This window comes from Colossoma macropomum, unplaced genomic scaffold, assembly GCF_904425465.1.
Source record: "Colossoma macropomum unplaced genomic scaffold, Colossoma_macropomum, whole genome shotgun sequence".
Classification (NCBI taxonomy): Eukaryota; Metazoa; Chordata; class Actinopteri; order Characiformes; family Serrasalmidae; genus Colossoma; species Colossoma macropomum.
The window spans coordinates 3,745,329-3,762,912 of record NW_023495267.1 but is presented as its reverse complement, the minus strand read 5'-3'; the positions used below and the strand labels follow the sequence as shown (position 1 = coordinate 3,762,912).

Here is a 17,584-nt window from a genome sequence, read left to right as displayed (position 1 = left end):
GCAATCATGCTTGGATATAAAAGGAGCATCCAGGAAAGGCCCAGTCCTTTATGAGGAAGGGTTGGTGGAGGCTCATCACTTTACCAAAAATGCATCAGCAGAAAAATCCACCAGTTTAAAAATATGTTCATTAGCCAGGAATTGCAAGGATATTACATATTTCTCCCTCTTCGTTGCATAATATCATCATCAATCCAGAGAAATCTCTGGAGGAAGGAAAAAGCTGAAATGCATGAAGGAAAAGGCCGAAACCACAACTGAATGCGCAGGACTTCCAACCCCTCAGATGGCACTCCATTAAAAACCAGCATGTTTCTGTGATTTATTTCACTACATGTGCTCAAGATTACTTCAAAAACCATTATTAATAAACATAGTCCATCGCTGCATCCACAAATGCAAGTTAAGACTGTATTATGCACAGCAGAAGTCGTACGTTAACATTGTCCAAAAAAGCTGCTGACTTCTCTGAGCTTGAGCTCATCTGAAATGGACTGATGGACAGTGGAAACGTGTACTGTGGTCTGAGAAGTTAAACTTTCAGATTATTTACAGAAATAATGGATGTTGTGTTCTCTGGACAAAAGAAGAAACATAATTCAGATGCCAGGGTCTACCATGTTACAACAGCTTGGCTGCATAATCGGTGAGTGCGGTGACTAGATTGGCCTTCCTGCAGTCCAGAACTGTCTCCCATTGAAGACGTGTATCTCATTAAGCTTGAATTATGACAACCAAGGCCCTGCACAGTTGCATAGCTAAAGACTTGTGTAACAGATGGATGGCAAAAAAATTCTGCTTTCAAAACTGGATCAATTTGTGTCTTCAGCCCCCCAAATGATTATTAAGTGCTCTTAAAAGGAAAGGTGATGTAACACAGTGGTAAACATGCTCTTGTCCCAAGAATTTTAGAATGTGTTGTAGGCATCAAATTTGAAATCAGCATATATATTTTCAAAAAGCAATGAAGTTCATGAGGTAAATATTGTGCCTCAAATATATTGTGTTTTTTATTTAATACAGGTTGGAGAGAAATTACCAATCACTGCTTTCTGTTTTTATCAGCATTTTGGATACTGTCCCAACTTTTTTGGAATTGGGTTTGTAATATTTAAGTTAAATGACTATAAATGCAGTTAGGCAGCACAGGCTGTAGTGTTCATATGGATGAGAGATAAACCTAATCTGGAGTAGGGATGGGCATTAACTGACTAACTAATTAAATGGCTAATTTTGTAGTCAAGTACACAAAAAGCAGCTGAACAGTTAGACGTGCAGTTTTTTCACTTCACTTCACAGCCCTAATTAAACAATTGAAAGAGATAATATTTAAATAATAGGACACAAAACAACAGTTTTTTGTAACTTTCTAAAAGTAGGCTGGAGCCATGAGTGCCATTCAAGTTGTTAAGGCTTATAGGATATTACAAGTTTTTGTTTAGAGAGACATGCGTGTTGACATGCTCTGGTCAGAGCTTTTCTTTTTAGTGACCACAAAGCCTGTTGTGGAGAAAACACACTCTGCTGGCACAGATGTAGCAGAGAAGCTTTCCAAACATTTTCTTATATTAGGCCTGTATATATTCTGTGTAAAAGAAACAAAATTATCTTTCATTTTGTTCTACCTGATTCAGGAATGTTATGTTACGGTTGGAGAACTAGAACAGAAACTAACATTGGTTAGTTACAATACTAGTTCTGAATTGATTAATTTCTTTATCCCATTTCTGACCTCTGGTTTGCAGAAGTGTGTTAAATCAGTTAAGAGTCAACCAGCGAATCAGATCAGCTATTCTGCTTCTAGCATGTGTGGATATACCACAGTGAAAGAGGCAATCAGAATGGCATTTTGGAATCATGAAAACTACCACTGTTTGTCTCATACTGTGTCCTGCTCATCACTGTGAAGTTTCTGAGTTGCACATGCTTTGTTAGAGCACCGCTGACTCTTCACAGTGGAATGACTTGGTTTGACTCCACTGAGTATTTTGTCATTCACTCTTATCAAATATCTGCTGATTTCTAACTCAACATAGAAAGGGAAAGAGCATAATTCAGTTACCTGCAGAATCATACTGTTGAAGAGGTAACACCTCATAAATATCACTGTCAGGTGCATATAAGTGGAACACACAGGTCTGTTATATTTCCTTCCACAGCAGGAGTTACATAGGCATATCACTTAAACTCATGCGACACACAGATTCAAGATTTTCAGAGGGAGTTTATGTTCTTCATTAAGTCTTCATATCTCCTTCATCTCTCAACACTGTAGGACATACATCTTATCCCCAGACATGTTCAGACTGTGCTCACTACTCATTTATTCTGTGTGTGTTGGTGTGTGTGTGTGTGTGAGAGATACACTTTGAAAACATGACTCAGCAGCGTCTCTGTCTCACACACACACATACATGCAAATGTGCACAAAGGCCTTTGGTGGAGAAGCTGCAGATTGACATGAGGACGGAACTGTGCAATCAGAGAACTTTGCGCTTATTCAAAAGAGATAGAGAGAGACGTAGATGTGCAGATGCGTCTGTCTGTTCCCTGGTCTTGTAGGCATGGCTGAACAAATGGAGAGGAGAGAGGAGGAGAGTAGAGGAGCGGATTGTTTTGGCTGCCTGAATCAAAAGCCTGGCAGAACTGAATCCCTCTGTTTACTCGCCACCCCCACCCACCTCTCCGCTTCACAAACACACACAGATCCACTGTGTCTTATCCCTGAAGCTGCCCCACCCAGCCCTGTCGCCTGCTTCTACAGCCCCTCCAGCCCAGCTAAGACCCTCAACTCTAACCTTTCTTCTGCTCCACCCTTTGATCATCCCTATGTTTTTTTAAAGGGTCTGCAAAATCCCGTTCTAAATTCAGCAAGCCTTTATTCATGTTTACTGAAAGCATGATGAATGCTGTGTGCCTTTCTTTCTCTCTGTTTTTCCCCTTCATTTTTCTCCCTCCTCTGCCTCTTTTGTTCTTTTCATCCTCAAGCTTTGTATTGTTACTATAAACCAATGCAAGGCAAGCCAGGACTTGTACCAGTGTAAGATTCCATCCTCAGATACTACATTACCCAGAAACTACTGAAACCGCTCCAGCAGCCACTTAGGCTCATCCAGTGAATAAAGGTTGGAATCTTCCAAGTCTCTGTGTTTTATAACCATTGTTTTTGGTTCCTTTTGCAGCTGACATGAACGCCCTTTCATGCTGACCTGAAAGCAGCTTTGTCTTGCTAAGCAGCTGTTTTTGACAGTGATGGCAAAAGCATATTGTGTAGAGATGGCACAATACCATTTTTTCTTTCCTGACACTGATATTGAGACCTTTATTATCACCCAGTACTGATACAATATCACTTCGCTTAAGATGAAAATCTAAAAGTAGGCCATCATGCTAAAACTACTCAAAAACTTGTTCTTTGTTTCCCCGAAGAATGAAATACGTTTATGGGATTGGTTCTTTTTTTCCACTGATATCCAGTCCAGCATTTCCTGCTGCTAGCAGCTCAATATTGATGCCTGGAATTGGATCATGTGCCGTCTCTGATAATGTAATTTGATATTAATTATTTCTCACTTGTGGCTCATTCAAACAAGCAGAGAAATTCTGTTGAAATTGCAGACTCTTTCAGTCGATAACACATCTGTATTTGTATGTAGAAAAGGAGGATTTAAATTTGTTGAAAATGTGAATTATTACACTAATATTACATTTAAATAGTATAGCAAAATGACAAAAACAACTGTAGATTTATTAGAATTAAACTTTATTCCTACAAGAAAAATGCCAAAAGTGGATTTAGGTGAGGATAAAAGAGCTAGGTTGCATGACTACAGCTTACCTATCACTTCAGTAAGTTATAGCAAGAGAGAGAGAGACTTCTTTCCTCATTTGTCTGTGTTGCTGGCGTGCCCCCAATGAAAACTGTGTGTTTAGGCTGATGGAGTTATGAATGTTCTCTCTGGACAGAACCCAGGAAGACTTTTTAAATGTGTTATTAATGGCCAAAAGGCCTGTATTGGTTGGGAGAAGTAACTGTTTGAGTTGGACGAAAGCGGGAGAAAAAGATTCCAAAATGATAAAAAATATATGTATGCTAATGTCCATATTCAGCATTTATTTGAGATGTATTGCTCTTTGTGCCGTGCTCCTCCGGACTGCTGGTGACTTTCTTTTCAGGCCGTGGAAATATTACATTACTGCTGTCTTTTGAGCCACGTGTTTTTATAATTCTTCAGCAGTTTGTCATAAATTTCCTCTTTAATTATACAGTATGATTTCTCTCAGCCGTGTGTGCATGTGTGTATGACTGTGGTTGTGTGTGCCTGGCGTCTTTTGAAGCACTGACCTAAATGTTTTGGGTGATTTATCTCTCTGAAATGAGGATATGATTTCAGTTGGGCTGTTGTCGCCTTGGTCTCATTGATATTTAGTTAAACTCCTGTCATGCTGCCCAGCCTTTACTTTGCATATTGGAGTTGGTTTACACGTGAGTGTGTTTGTTGGGGGTGTGCTGGGGGTGTTTACTGTGAGAAAACGAGGTGGAGAAGGAGTGAAGGAGCTGTGTTTGAGGAAGTATGGAAAAAGGAGGAGTGAAAGGAGATGCAGTGAAAAAGAGACAAATAGAAAATAAGATACACATATATTTAAAGATAACAAGTCAGAAAGTATATAGTGAGCCAGAGAAGGAGAGAAAGAGAAACTGCTCTTAGCGTCAGATTTGAAAACACTGACCCTCCTTCTATTACATTATGAGAAAATGTTTTACTTTGTTGTTTTCCCAACAGACAGCATGTTTTCCATCAGAATTTACATGTCCCTTAATGCTAGAAAGGTGTAAAAATATTAAATGAGCTCTTAAAACAAACATGTCTCTGATTGGACTAGTAGAGTGCTTTGGTTGGAAATGCACAAGAACTGCTTTCAAGTCAAGCATGCAAAAATGTGCCCTATTTTTTTATAATATGATTTTTTCTTAAGTCCAGTGAAATTGTGCTCTGTTTTGTGGCTAATGATGTGTTTCAACCCTCGCAAAAATAGTCAGCAGTTAAAACTAATTGATTTTATTTGTTTGATCATTTGACAGCCTTCATTAAATATGCAATACTGTGCAAAAAGTAACTACCTTTTCATTTATTTAATTTTCAGTATTTATTGTGTCCACCTTTTGCCTTTATTACAGCTTCCAGACAAATTACTTTTTTCCTTCTACAAAACAGCTCAATAGTAGTAATAATAATAAAAAACTTTGCCGTTGCATACATTTTTGTAATTAAAGGCTCTGTAATTGATCTGGAAGTGACAAATAATACGATTGTTTCCACAAAGGTAGTCAACAGATATAAATGTTAAATTAGACAGAAATAACTTAATGGAAATTAAATGATGGTATATCTGAGTTTAAGTGTTTGATACTTTGTCAGTGTATTCAGTCAGTGGAAAAACAGGAGGCTTCTTCCTCTTTATACACTCACACACAGAGACAGTTAAGGCAGTGCAGTAAAAGCAGACAAAGCCCATGTTGTGTCTGTGTAGGCACAGAGTGTTGGCTGGCAGGTTGTGAGGGCAGTCAGCACTGCCTAGCGTGGGCCGTTCAGCAGCCATCCACACACTGCAGTGTGATTTGGGTTTTAGCGTCTGTGTGCTTTTATACAGTTTTGGAGCAGAGCGCTCTAATTTTGGTATTTAGGTGCCTGTGTGGTTTTAGTGGCTGCTTTGTGTCTATAAAATGTGTTAGTGTTGCACCAGTACCGATACTATTTGGGTATCGCCCCCAATACTGGTGCTGAAACACACTATCTGTATCGACAAGCGAGAATACCAATATCATGACCCAATTTTTGACAAACACATGGCAGTAGACATGCAGATGTGGGTTTATTTCATGCTTGAGACAAGCAGTAATAAAATGGTCATTCGACAAATTAAACAAAATGGTTGATTTTTACAGGTTTTTTATGTTTCATTTTTAAAAACTGACAGTGTATATTACACATATCCATTCATTTATATATACTATTTTGTGTATGTATGTGTATTTTTGGGCTCTCCTCTCCTGCGCCGTGTTGCTGCAGAAATAAACAGCAGCCACAGACTGTTAGACTGCACGCTTTTGTCTCAGCCTGGATTCTTCAGCAGCCGAGATGTGATAGTCCTGTGGCACAGTGCCAGTTTAGACCCCTGTCTCTCTCTCTCTGTGTCCCTCACCTACCTCCACTCCACCCCGTGTCTTGCCCTCATCCACAACACGCCCCCCCGCAACAACCACATACACACACACACACACACTCACAGACACACACACACGGATGTAATCATGTGCCCGTCGTCCCCGTTGCCCCGGCTCAGTATAAATAAATTCAGACGAACTTTACTCGTCTCTGCTAAGAGTGTGTCGGTGTTGCCTTTCTCAGCACTACGCTATCCTCTATAAATAAACGCCCTCATCATAGGAAGTGAACAGCGGAGCGCGGTACTGGAGGAAATAAAAAAAAAAAAATAACAGTGGAATGTATACACATCGTACAGTGGGCCTCCATGTGGGAGCACTGAGCTCTTTGTATTGTTGAGGCCTGCAACATGCTTTACAATTCAAATGTCCTATTATACAGCCAGGCGTGACGTAGCAAGGGTTTTTTTTGATCACAGAGATGATTGCAGTAGATGATTTTGGCATAAGTGATGCTTTCATACTTGTTTACGTGCATTTTTATGTTCAAGACTTTTGTAATCATTACAACAACAAAATGACAATATTGCATGAGAAAGAACTCTTACAACTTTGCAAAATCACTTTGGTCATTATGGTTAATACATTTACTATAATCTCTTTGTTCATGTGTTCCTGTATTCAGGTGTACCTAAAGGCCCCTATGATCTTGAATGGAGTATGTGTGATCTGGAGAGGCTGGATTGACCTGCAGCGTCTGGATGGGATGGGCTGTTTGGAATATGATGATGAAAGAGCACAGGTATAGCCAGAAAAAAAAACTTTTTTGGAAGCCCTTACATTATACAGTGCAGCTCTCTGTTATAATTAGAGATATCAGTTTGTTTACGATACTAGTTTCAATACCAGTATTGAAACCTTGCATATGTGATAGAAATACGATTCTTCATATTTGGCTTTTAAGTGAACAGTTTTTAATTGAAGTCCTTCACTTGAGGACTTGAGTGTCTAAAAGTAGGCTATCATGCTCAAACTACACAAAAACGAAATACATGGACAACAACCGTGACATCATAAAATGACATCACACAATATTAGTTTGTTATTTAAGGCTAGATTTGTTACAGAATTTAATCAGATTCCTTCTTTTTTCTCCAATATCCGATCCAGCATTTTCAGCTGATCTCTAATTATGTCTGTTCTATGAGTATTTGGCTGGCCTAATGAGCCTTCTTTGTCTACTCTGTGTGCGTTTGTGTGCGTGTTTGTGTGTGAGAAGCACGAGGATGCTCTGGCTCAGGCAGCCTTTGAGGAGGCTCGCAGAAGGGCTCGTGATTTTGAGGACAGGGATCGTTCACACCGCGAGGACCTGGAGGTGAGACCGCAAGGGAGAGTGTTTGTGTGTGTATGTATTTATTTAATAAAGTTTAGATTAGTGCATGAAAAATAACAGTTTGTTCTGTATCTGTAGAGTAGAGTTGTGGTGGGACAAACACTGTGTGTGTGTGTTTGTGTGTGTGTGAGTGTGTGTGTATTAGTGTTTGTGTGTTCTGTACTTAATCTGTGTGTGCTGTTCCTTTCTTTTTTGTTGTGCAATAATCCCCATTTTCATTTTTCTACTAACTTTTTCATTACAGCCACTAACATGCTTAGAACTAATTGATATTTTCCATTATAAACTCAAATAGGCCTGTTCCCAGGGGACAGTTAACTGAGTTACTGCAGTAACAGCCTCCAGTGACTGTCAAAACTAGTTTACCCCCAGTTTAAAAATCCGTCATTTATTTATTTCATGCAAAACATTGCAAGACACTAGTTTTCCCACACGTGAACATAATGAAACTTTTAAACATGTCGGGTGAATCGATATCCTACATTACAACCACATTTATTGTATCTAACATAAATGAGATTGTTCTAGAAGCACAGCTTGAAGGCACTCTGTGCTACAGGCAGATATTGTGTCTATAAAAAAGATGCCCGTATGGTACAATGTACATTTTAAGACCACAGCCTCAGGTTTCAGAAAACAGCTTCATATCTGAGAAAAAACACAGTAGTAAAATCATGTCTCTGCTCTCAGAGATCAGGCAAAACAGGCTGTATCAAATAGCCAAGGTGAAATGGCTTTAGAGAAAAAGACATTAGGCTTAACTAAGTGACCTCAGACATGAAAGTTTGTGTGAAACACATGATTCAGTACTTTGTTACTAGATTGATTACAGTTCCAACGAAAATGACAGTATAGTACAACCACAGCTTTAGCTGAATTCTGCCTTTATTATGTTCTTTTAAGTCACAAAGATTGTCAGCTCATGTGCTTTCAGTTTTTCTCTCATATCCGCTTCAGTGCCAGTCTCAAAATAACCAGACAAAAAAATTGTAGCTATTATTATTATTTTGTTCATTTTAAACATAAACATCAACTCCCTGACATGGTTTAACTGTGTACTGCAGTTATTTTTTATCCCAAATAGGAAGACTCTGTTACCGGCACAGGCCTGAACTCAGTCATAGCTATGTAAAATTAAAATGTAAAACTAACTTTGGGAGTGCTTGAAAATGTGTGTTTGTGAGTGTGTGTGTGTGTGTGTGTGTGTGTGTGTGATGTGCTTTACTTGTTGACTCGTGGCTCAGTGCATGAAGAATCTGTGCAATACTACAGAATCATTCTGAAGTCAATCCAAACTGCGCTCCTAAGTTGAAAACCAAATTGTGTTTTTTAGGACCCTGTGGCATCAAAAATCTGGGACTGATGGCATTCACGGACCAGGGTCTGTCTCTTCTGCTTCTCTCTATCCCTGTGTCATGCACTAAACCATGTCTGTGCCTGTAAGTGTGTGTATGTGTGTGTGTGTGTTTGTGAGAGAGAGAGAGAGAGAGAGAGAGAGAGAGAGAGCATGAATTTATGTCCTTTGTGAATTATGAAACACTTTCCATAAGAGCATGTGCGTGCATGAGAGCAGCTTGATCTGTGTGTACGTGTGTGTCTGTGTGTGTATGTGGATGTGTGTCTGTACTTTCACCGTATGTTTGTATATTATTGTAAGAAACCTCAGTCATGATCCATGTTCGTAAGGCTGCTATCAGTTAAATGATGCTTCCTTGTAAGACACGTGCTGTAACACAGTTTTAAGTATCCAGACTGTTAAACTTAAACGAGAGGCCACGTCTCATCACTAAAAGAGAAGTCCACTGTCTCTGTCTCAGTAATAGTCCTGCTAATAGAGGCCAGACTTTCCTCGCAGGACTCCTCTCCCCGGCTGCAGATACCTCTGGGAGTTCCCAGTCACAGCTTGGCAGCACATGAGCACAGCCGTCCTTCTGATGAACCACCAGCTTTTTATTCCACCCTCCCCCTCTTCCTCCACCGCCTCCACCCTGCAAAAATCAATCATGCCAAGGTCTTGTTTTTTTAATACATTTTTAACCGAGTATGAAAATCTAAATTTCTCATTCATGGCGGTCAAGACAATCCATAATCTCCAGGGCTGAGAGGTTTTTTTCCCTTCCATCAGCGAATCACAACAAATTGTGGGGAAAAACCCGCACCCCTGTAATTACTCTTTAACAAATGCTTTCTCATCCCACCAGCAGCGTGGAGTCTTCAGACCTTGAGGGCCCTTATGAGACTGTAGCTCTGGACTCCGTTTCCCTTTGCTGCTGCTCCTCCCCAGACCTCTCTCTCTGCTTTATTCTGAGTAGGGGAGTAATGGTTGAGTTTGGTCGGACCCTGTGGGCTCCCTGGCCCTTGTCCGACACGCAGCTCTCGCATAGCTGTGGTCTCGCTGGCCGCTGCCTGTCCTCCGCCTAGCGTAACTCGATCGAAAACAAAGAGCTGTGCACTAGGAGTCTGCCGCAGAGGAGATGACCCTGTCCTAGGTTTTCGTAAGAAGGAGAAACTGTTTTTTTGTGCAGATACAACAGAGTAGCAATGCATTTTCTAAGGAAGAGAGTGATTTAGCCTTGGAAGAGAGAAAGTCTGTTATCTACACTTTCAAAACAGATACTGACACATAATGTGACTTTAAACATATCTGTGTGTCCAGTTAAGGACAACACATTTTGTCCTGCTTCTAACACAGTCTTATTTAACTTACTCATTTGATCTTATTTGTTTTATTTATATTATCTAATTTTATTATTATTTATTTATTTAACAAAATGTGCTCACAAGTGTAACATAAATATGCATTCTAATTGGAGATGGGAAATATGATAATATTTGTTATTGTGATAAATTTTGTTATTGTGATAAACAGTATTGTTTTCTGAGCATGAATGTTGTCCATACTTATAGAACATTGACTGCCTGCGTGTTTCATTACAAAGAGAGCATAATTAGCCCTGTTTAACTTAATTTAGTGCATACAATCTTTATTGGAGTTACGACTAAGACCACTTATTGATTTATTGATAATTGTCAATAACAGCTCATTTTGCAGTCATCTGGTCTGCTGCTACAGGGAAAACAGAGTAAGAAATATTTTCTGTAGTTATTTAAAGTTTAATGTTTAGTTATTGTGAAGTCTTTTTACAGTGGGTTGATTTTTATAGAATTAACACATTAACACCTTCACATCAAGTCCCAACACTGAGAGCACAGGAATAAACGTCAAAATGAGCGGACATACCATGAGCAACCATGGGCTCTGATATGAAAGGCAGCATTAGTGTTAATGTTTAAAGGGCCCACATCATGGAAAATCCAATTTTCCTTGCTTTGTTCAAAATAAAAAAAGGTTGTAAATGTAGTATATAAATATAGCTGTAGTTTTAAAATGTTCCATTCACTCCCTAGTTCATACGGTCCATATATGGAAATTAAGAGCCAGTTTTGAATTCATTATTGATGTGATGTTATAAAAACCAGTGCATTTATATGTATCTTCCTGTTCAGCCTATAGCAGTTTAGCCCTGCCCCTTCACTTCAGTAAGGAATGTTTCAGCCCTGACAGACATTTGATTGAGGCCAGCCAATCAGAAAAGAGATCGTTTACATGAATCAGTCTTAAAGTAAGAGTAAAAAATGAAATATAAGAAAAAAATAGACATGGCTCTTTAAAGTTTTTAAAACTCGGTGTGTTTGTTTTTTTTGTTTTTTTTGGCCTGTAAAACACGGACAAGGTGTAAGAAGGCTTTAGAGCTTTGTCACCAGCGCAAGTGAAAACTAGCTAGATTTACTGATAATGTAAGTGTAAAATACCTGTAGTTTTAAATAACAAAAAAAGTATATTTATTGATAATTTTGTCCCGGTTTATTGATTTTTAAGAATTAAAATAGTGATTACACAAAAAGTATTTTTGCAGATTAGCCTTCTATTTTTGACTGTGTAGAATAAAGAGTCAGCAAGGATTTGGTGAGTGTAGATCTGCCAATTGTATCGAATACGTAGCTGTGTAACAGAGTGAATGCGTATGTCTACTTTTCTGTCTGTATATGCAATGTTTTCAACATTTTGTGTTTGTGTAAGCACATGAGTGTGTGGTCCCACCACAGAACTGCATGTATGAGGGGCTCTGTTGGCAGTGGGGGTTGGGGAGGGAGGCAAGACTTTAATGGCCTTCTCTCTGATGGATGGAAAATAGATGGGCCATTTTTCATCCAAGTTTAAGCCTTTACTGCAGGTGGGATTAGAGCATGACTGATGCTCAGGCACAGAATGTATTAATATATCATTAGTATTGATCATCTTCATTAGGAGTGCTGTCTCGCCCAGCCTAATCTAAGCTCTATTGACTTGCGGTACAGGCAAACACTGCTGCTTGGCTCCATATGATCGATATTACCTCTCATCCTTATACACACACACATATACGCACAGACGCTTTTCTCAGAGCTTAGCTGTAACATCTGTCTGTCGTTTGTAGTCTACATGTCTACTGTATAGAGATTTTTTAGATTGCTCATCTGTAGTGTGGTTTGGCCTGTGAACTGCGAACCCGTTATCTTTTCTGTTAACACCTAGTCCCGGAGTCAAATTGCGTTAGGTGTGAGGGCTAATTAAGAGCTTTTCATCTTGCGAAGGCTCCAACGTAATAAGCAACGTGCTTTTCTACATGTAACTATGACTTGTCTATTCACAGTGCACAAACATTGTAATTATTTGTATGTATGTGTGTGCGCTATTGCATTTAGTGGCTCTAAGGCCCTTTGAAATACAAACCTCCTCTCTTCTTGCTTTCTAACCACACTGATGCAATGTGAGTGAGTAATGGTAGGCAGTGGAAAAGGCACGATGAGAAACTCGAACTACAGACTGCTGATTCATCCTCATATGCCATTATAATCACATCAAAGAAAACTACAGCAGTCGCTTTGATTAATAGATATTGTTCAATACTGCAAGTTTCGAGGATTCGTGGAGACGTGAAGGTTGAGGAAAAAAACAGCTCCAGGCTTAGAACCTGCTAAAATGGTTAGTCAGGTGGACGATGAGCTCACGCTATGTCAGATGGCCGATTTGTGACCACGTCTGCCTCTCTGTCTGTCTCTCCCTCGCTGTCTGCCTGTCTGTCTGCCCCAGCCATGCCCAGACGTCTATGTTGGGAGAGATTTAGGCATATGCACATAAACATATGTATCTGTGACAGGAGGCAGCAGTCATCTTTTTATTTTTAAAGCTAGTGATTTGAAGACTTGCCACTCAAACCAAAAAAAGCAGCTGAATTTTTATTTTAGAGTCTGCACTGGAGCTAGCCTCTGCTGCCCTCTGCTGTACATGCTGCATGTCAATTTGTGAGAGAAATTCTCTGAAATGTAATGCATATTTGTCTGGGATTTAAATGCTTGTTTGTTTTATACATTTTTTACAATACTTTATATAAATAATACTTTATATATAATACTACTGATAGATACAGTTAGGCTGTAATTTAGAACTACATGTGAATAGACTGATGTCAGCTAAGTTTATGTGTAAGTACCTTTTCACAGTAGCCATAAAATGCAATTTCAGTGTGTTTTGGAGTTCGAAGGCTCAGTTGAGCCTTGAAATAATATATTTTGATAGAAATAGAAAACTTAATAGTAAGTTATTTTGCATTGTTTTACACGTAATTCCTGATTAATAAGATTAGATTGTAGTCAGGGCGGGCAGTATGAGGATATTTTTATTGTTGTTGGGATAAATTACATGCCAATATGCTTTTCTTAGCATATCATCAATATTTTATTACTTTAAAAACACTACCTGCATGTTTCATTAAAAAGAGTGCAAAATAAGTCCTGTTTAATTGGATTTAGTGCAGTGTGTGAAACACTGAATAAAAATCGTTGTACTAATAATTTGTTATAGTATCTTTTTCTACTGTTTTTTTTTTTCAATTTATCAAACTTCAGTAAAAAGTTATGTATTGAGAAAATATCACAATAATATATTTTTGCCATATTGTCCCTCCCTAAGTTGTAAAAATGCAAAGGAGCTGCCCCTACTGTCAGCTACTTGTAGATTATTCATTTTAGGTGTAGCTCCTAAGAGCATGCTCAAATTCCTTGGTTATGCTTAGGATCCAGTAAAATATTTGTAGAGTTGCTTTTACACAGTCCAATCCATGGGAAATGTGAAAAAGCGTCAACAACTTGCTCAGCCCAACCTTCACCCAACAAACAGACTGTGTCTGTAATGAGATGATGCAATTTCTTCAAATTACCAGGCAAATAACACTCATTTAACTGTGCTGTTTGTGTGTTTGTGTGTGTGTGTCTCAGCCCAGGCGACAGCAGGACCCCAGCCCTGGCTCCAACATGGGCAACACTGATGATCACAAGATGCGCTAGCGGCAATCAACAATCAAGTGGGCAGGGGAAGGGTCACATGATCTCCATCACCACGGCAATCTCATACACCCCGCCCCATTCGCTGATCACACGAGAGACCAAAGTCCACATTGTCTGGGTTTTTTTGGGGGGGGGTGTTGGAGAGGGTTTGTTAACGGTCCCTCATTAAACGTGCAGAAGGGTGTGGGTTGTTTAGGGCTGGTATTAGCATGGGTGTGGGGGAGAAGTTTTATTTAATGAACCCTTCCTGGTTCCTTCTTGGGGTTTTGCACTATGTGATACTTTCAAAAAAAAAAAAGTCCCCACATTGCCTTTTGGTATACAAAGTGTTTCTACCTACGTTTCTTTCATCCCCCTATGCAAGCTATATCTTATTTTATTTTTTTGGCACTATTGTAATGAAATGGCATTCTTATTATTTTATTCATATTTGTTTGAGTGAAAGTCAAGATGTTTACCTTTTTTGTATTTTTATTTTCTATATATATAAACTTGTGTGTCTTCGTGCTTTCGTAGGAGTAAATGTTGCTAGCAAAATTTGTGCTTTAGAGTAGAAAAAAAGGAAAATGATAAAGAAGCTGCTGATCTTGTTGACAAGGAAGGCTTTTCGTTGTCTCATCTCCCGTGCTCTCGACGTCTTCCATTCTTTTCCTGTTAGCGTGCGTCAAAACACACTTTAAAAGCGAAACGAGCAGCAGGAAGCATGTTTTCAGGTCAGCTGTGCTCATAGTGTCTTCCATGCGAAATGAAGCAAAGAGATTTTCATTTTCTCTTCTTTTCCTCATCATCTGAATTTTTGTCACCTTGTTTTTATGTTTGTTCTGATTTCAGGATCTTTTTTCTTTCTACGCCTCAACAGAAAATATAGGCCAGCTATTCCACCTTGTGGTGCTGCAGCCTCTCAACTTGATTGAATATGCAGCATTACCTTTCTGTTAAGTTCAGTCGCAACATAGTGGAAAGTTGCATGCCAGCCGAATATAACAGTTCAGTTTTAGTTGTTGTTTTCTGTTTTCTCTCTCTCCTCATCGTTCTGTCCTATACGCTGGTTCTTCCCCTCGGGTTTCAGAAGCACTTGATCTAAGTCACACCTGTGTGAAAACAGGGTGAATGGTTTACTCAAGGAAAAGTAGGATGACGTTTGTATCCCTTGTGTTGAATGGACATGAGAAAGTTGAAAAAGCAGCAAGTCTAGGAGATATGCAGTGAGTGAGTTGAGAAATGGGTCAAGTTCACAGTATTGTTTTTTCCAACATACAAATAAGATGAGATTACTGACAGTTGTAAATGGATTTCAAGCAGGTTGCAGTTCCAATTCACAGTAACTGTAATCTGTTATTGCAGAATAATTTACTCTAATAGGTACGTTTATGCCTTTTCACCACATCCACAGTGTGAATAATGTGTTCCTGCATGGCCTTGGTGAGTTTCCCAAAATCGATGTAGCTTTAAAACACACTAAGTAGAATTTTCCATTAAAGTGAATAGGCACCATGAATGCTTTTTGAGAAAGTACGCAGGTATGGAGTGGTCCGTACTGACTGAGAGGTGCATGCTCATTGGGCTTCTTTAGCTCAGAAGGTACATTTCTGTTCTACGGCGATAAAAGCAGCACTTCCAGTACCCATTTCATTTCTGGATCTACTCCTACTCTGTACAGTCAGCAGTGCCACTAGCAATGGGAATTACCATCATAATTATTACTTAGTGTACAAATAACTGCCTCAGGAACTGTTAGTAAGTTCTCAAAGTAAGTTCTGACTGTTAGTCAGTTTTTTTTTATTATAGTATCTCTCCAGTCTCTCCACTTCAGTGCTTTTGGAGAAAAACAAACAGGCCTTTGAAAGGAATAGAAGAAAACTGAAAGTAGTTGAGAAGAGTAGTTGAGTAGAGAAGCTGGTGAGAAGGAGCAGTGTAGGTTCGGAGCTCTCACATACTGTTCGAAATGGTAAGGATGGAGATGAAATGTGATTAGAGTCTGTTACTTATATATCATAGACCAGGAGCTGAATTACAAAACCCTGTTGTCTTGGTTTCCTCAGAAGGTTTTCAGCCATCAATACTTTAAGTGCAACTGCATTACCTCATTGAGTGCACATGATCAGTAGCTCATACCATGTTTAAAAATGTAGTACCCAACTTGTGTCTTAAATTGGTCTAAGATGTAGCCTATTGATGAATATAGACTACCTCTAGCTACAACCAAAAATAATTTTGTAGCAGATATATGTTTGCAAAGACAGAAGAATAATGTATTAAGTCAGTAATGTCTCTACATTAAGAAAGCTGCTGTTGATTAGAATGTGCTGTGTAAGGTATTTATTGCTAAAATGGACATTTTTACCACCAAATGATCAGAGACAAGGAGCAAGAGGTCACTTTGGAGGCCCAATATTTTTTCATACAATTCAGAGACAGAGAAATCAATGGCCTAATCAGAGTCGATGTTAATGTTTCGCGATTTTTCGTTGTACTATCCAGCAGAAAATAGGAAACCTTCTCACAGGTCCCTCTTCCCCCTTTCCAGGTGTGTCTTGTGCTGTGTGTCAAAAATACCTTTACTGGTCCCATAAGATTCTGCGTCATGTTTTTACTTAATGCTGGCATTAAGGCAAGATACACACCAGGGAATGGATTTTCACATTTCATTTTTTTTAATAAATGGTTTATTTTCTTAATTATCTTTAAGTTATTGATGCAGGATTGCCTTTTCATTTTCAGGTCACGCTATGAAGAAACGTGTATTTCTGTGTTTTTATTGCTTACCTTCTTCCTTAATTCCCTGAGGAATTAGGAACGCTTTTTCTATGTTTTTGTTTGTTTTGTTTTTTTTTGGCATTTTAAGCGGGGAGGACTGTTAACTGAAGTGTTACGTTTGACTTGTTTCTAAATAAACTTTTAACAAACCTCACTCTATTGTAGTGGCACTAGTCTTCAGAAAACATTATATATATATATGCACACCTCCTAGGTTGCAGGAGTCTAGCCCAGCAGTCACTGGACAGGTCATCAGTTGATCACAGGGCAGACACACAGACATATACACTCAAACACATTCACACCTCGGGGCAATTTACCATGTCCAGTTCACCTGACTGTATGTCTTTGGACTGTGGGACCTGGAAGAAATCCACATAAACATGGGGAGAGCATGCAAACTCCACACAGAATGGACTCTGGTCGCTTAGCCAGGAATCGAACCCAGGCCCTGCAGTGGGCCTACCCACTGCACCATCATGCCACCCTATTTGGCTTTTTATATCTATATCTGTCTGTATCTATATGTATATATATATATATATATATATATATATATGTATATATATATATGTGTGTGTGAGTGTGCAGCTATCAGTAGACTAGAAGCATTGACATATTACATTTTAATTCAGCTTAATTCTTTATGACATTTATTCAAATAGTAATTGTTTTAAAACAAAATTTCACTTTTTATTTATTCTTTTTAAAGAATATATATATATATATATATATATATATATATGTCAATCTAAAAACTTTTAATGACTGTTCTCTGTTACAATTTATGAACTGTTAAATCACCTAGACATTTTTTACTTAAAGAAAGTTATTTACTTGTTTTGCACACTATGAAAACTCCACTTACCCTTGCATTGTGT

At 38.8% G+C, this 17,584-nt stretch overlaps 1 protein-coding gene across 4 annotated transcripts in view; it reads left to right on the top strand.

Moving 5' to 3' along the window:
- cbfb (core-binding factor subunit beta) overlaps positions 1-14,073 on the top strand; it is a 38,980-nt gene extending 24,907 nt beyond the window's left edge. The window contains exons 4-7 of one of the 4 annotated variants that reach the window (XM_036561718.1): positions 6,852-6,968; positions 7,446-7,541; positions 8,893-8,940; positions 13,883-14,073. In XM_036561718.1, the coding sequence (XP_036417611.1) occupies positions 6,852-6,968; positions 7,446-7,541; positions 8,893-8,922 (243 nt within the window). In that variant the 3' untranslated portion in view covers positions 8,923-8,940; positions 13,883-14,073. Of the gene's footprint in view, positions 1-6,851; positions 6,969-7,445; positions 7,542-8,892; positions 8,941-13,877 lie in introns of all 4 variants that reach the window. The other 3 variants (XM_036561717.1, XM_036561716.1, XM_036561715.1) reach the window with 3 other exon arrangements.
- Positions 14,074-17,584: the final 3,511 nt, after the last annotated feature.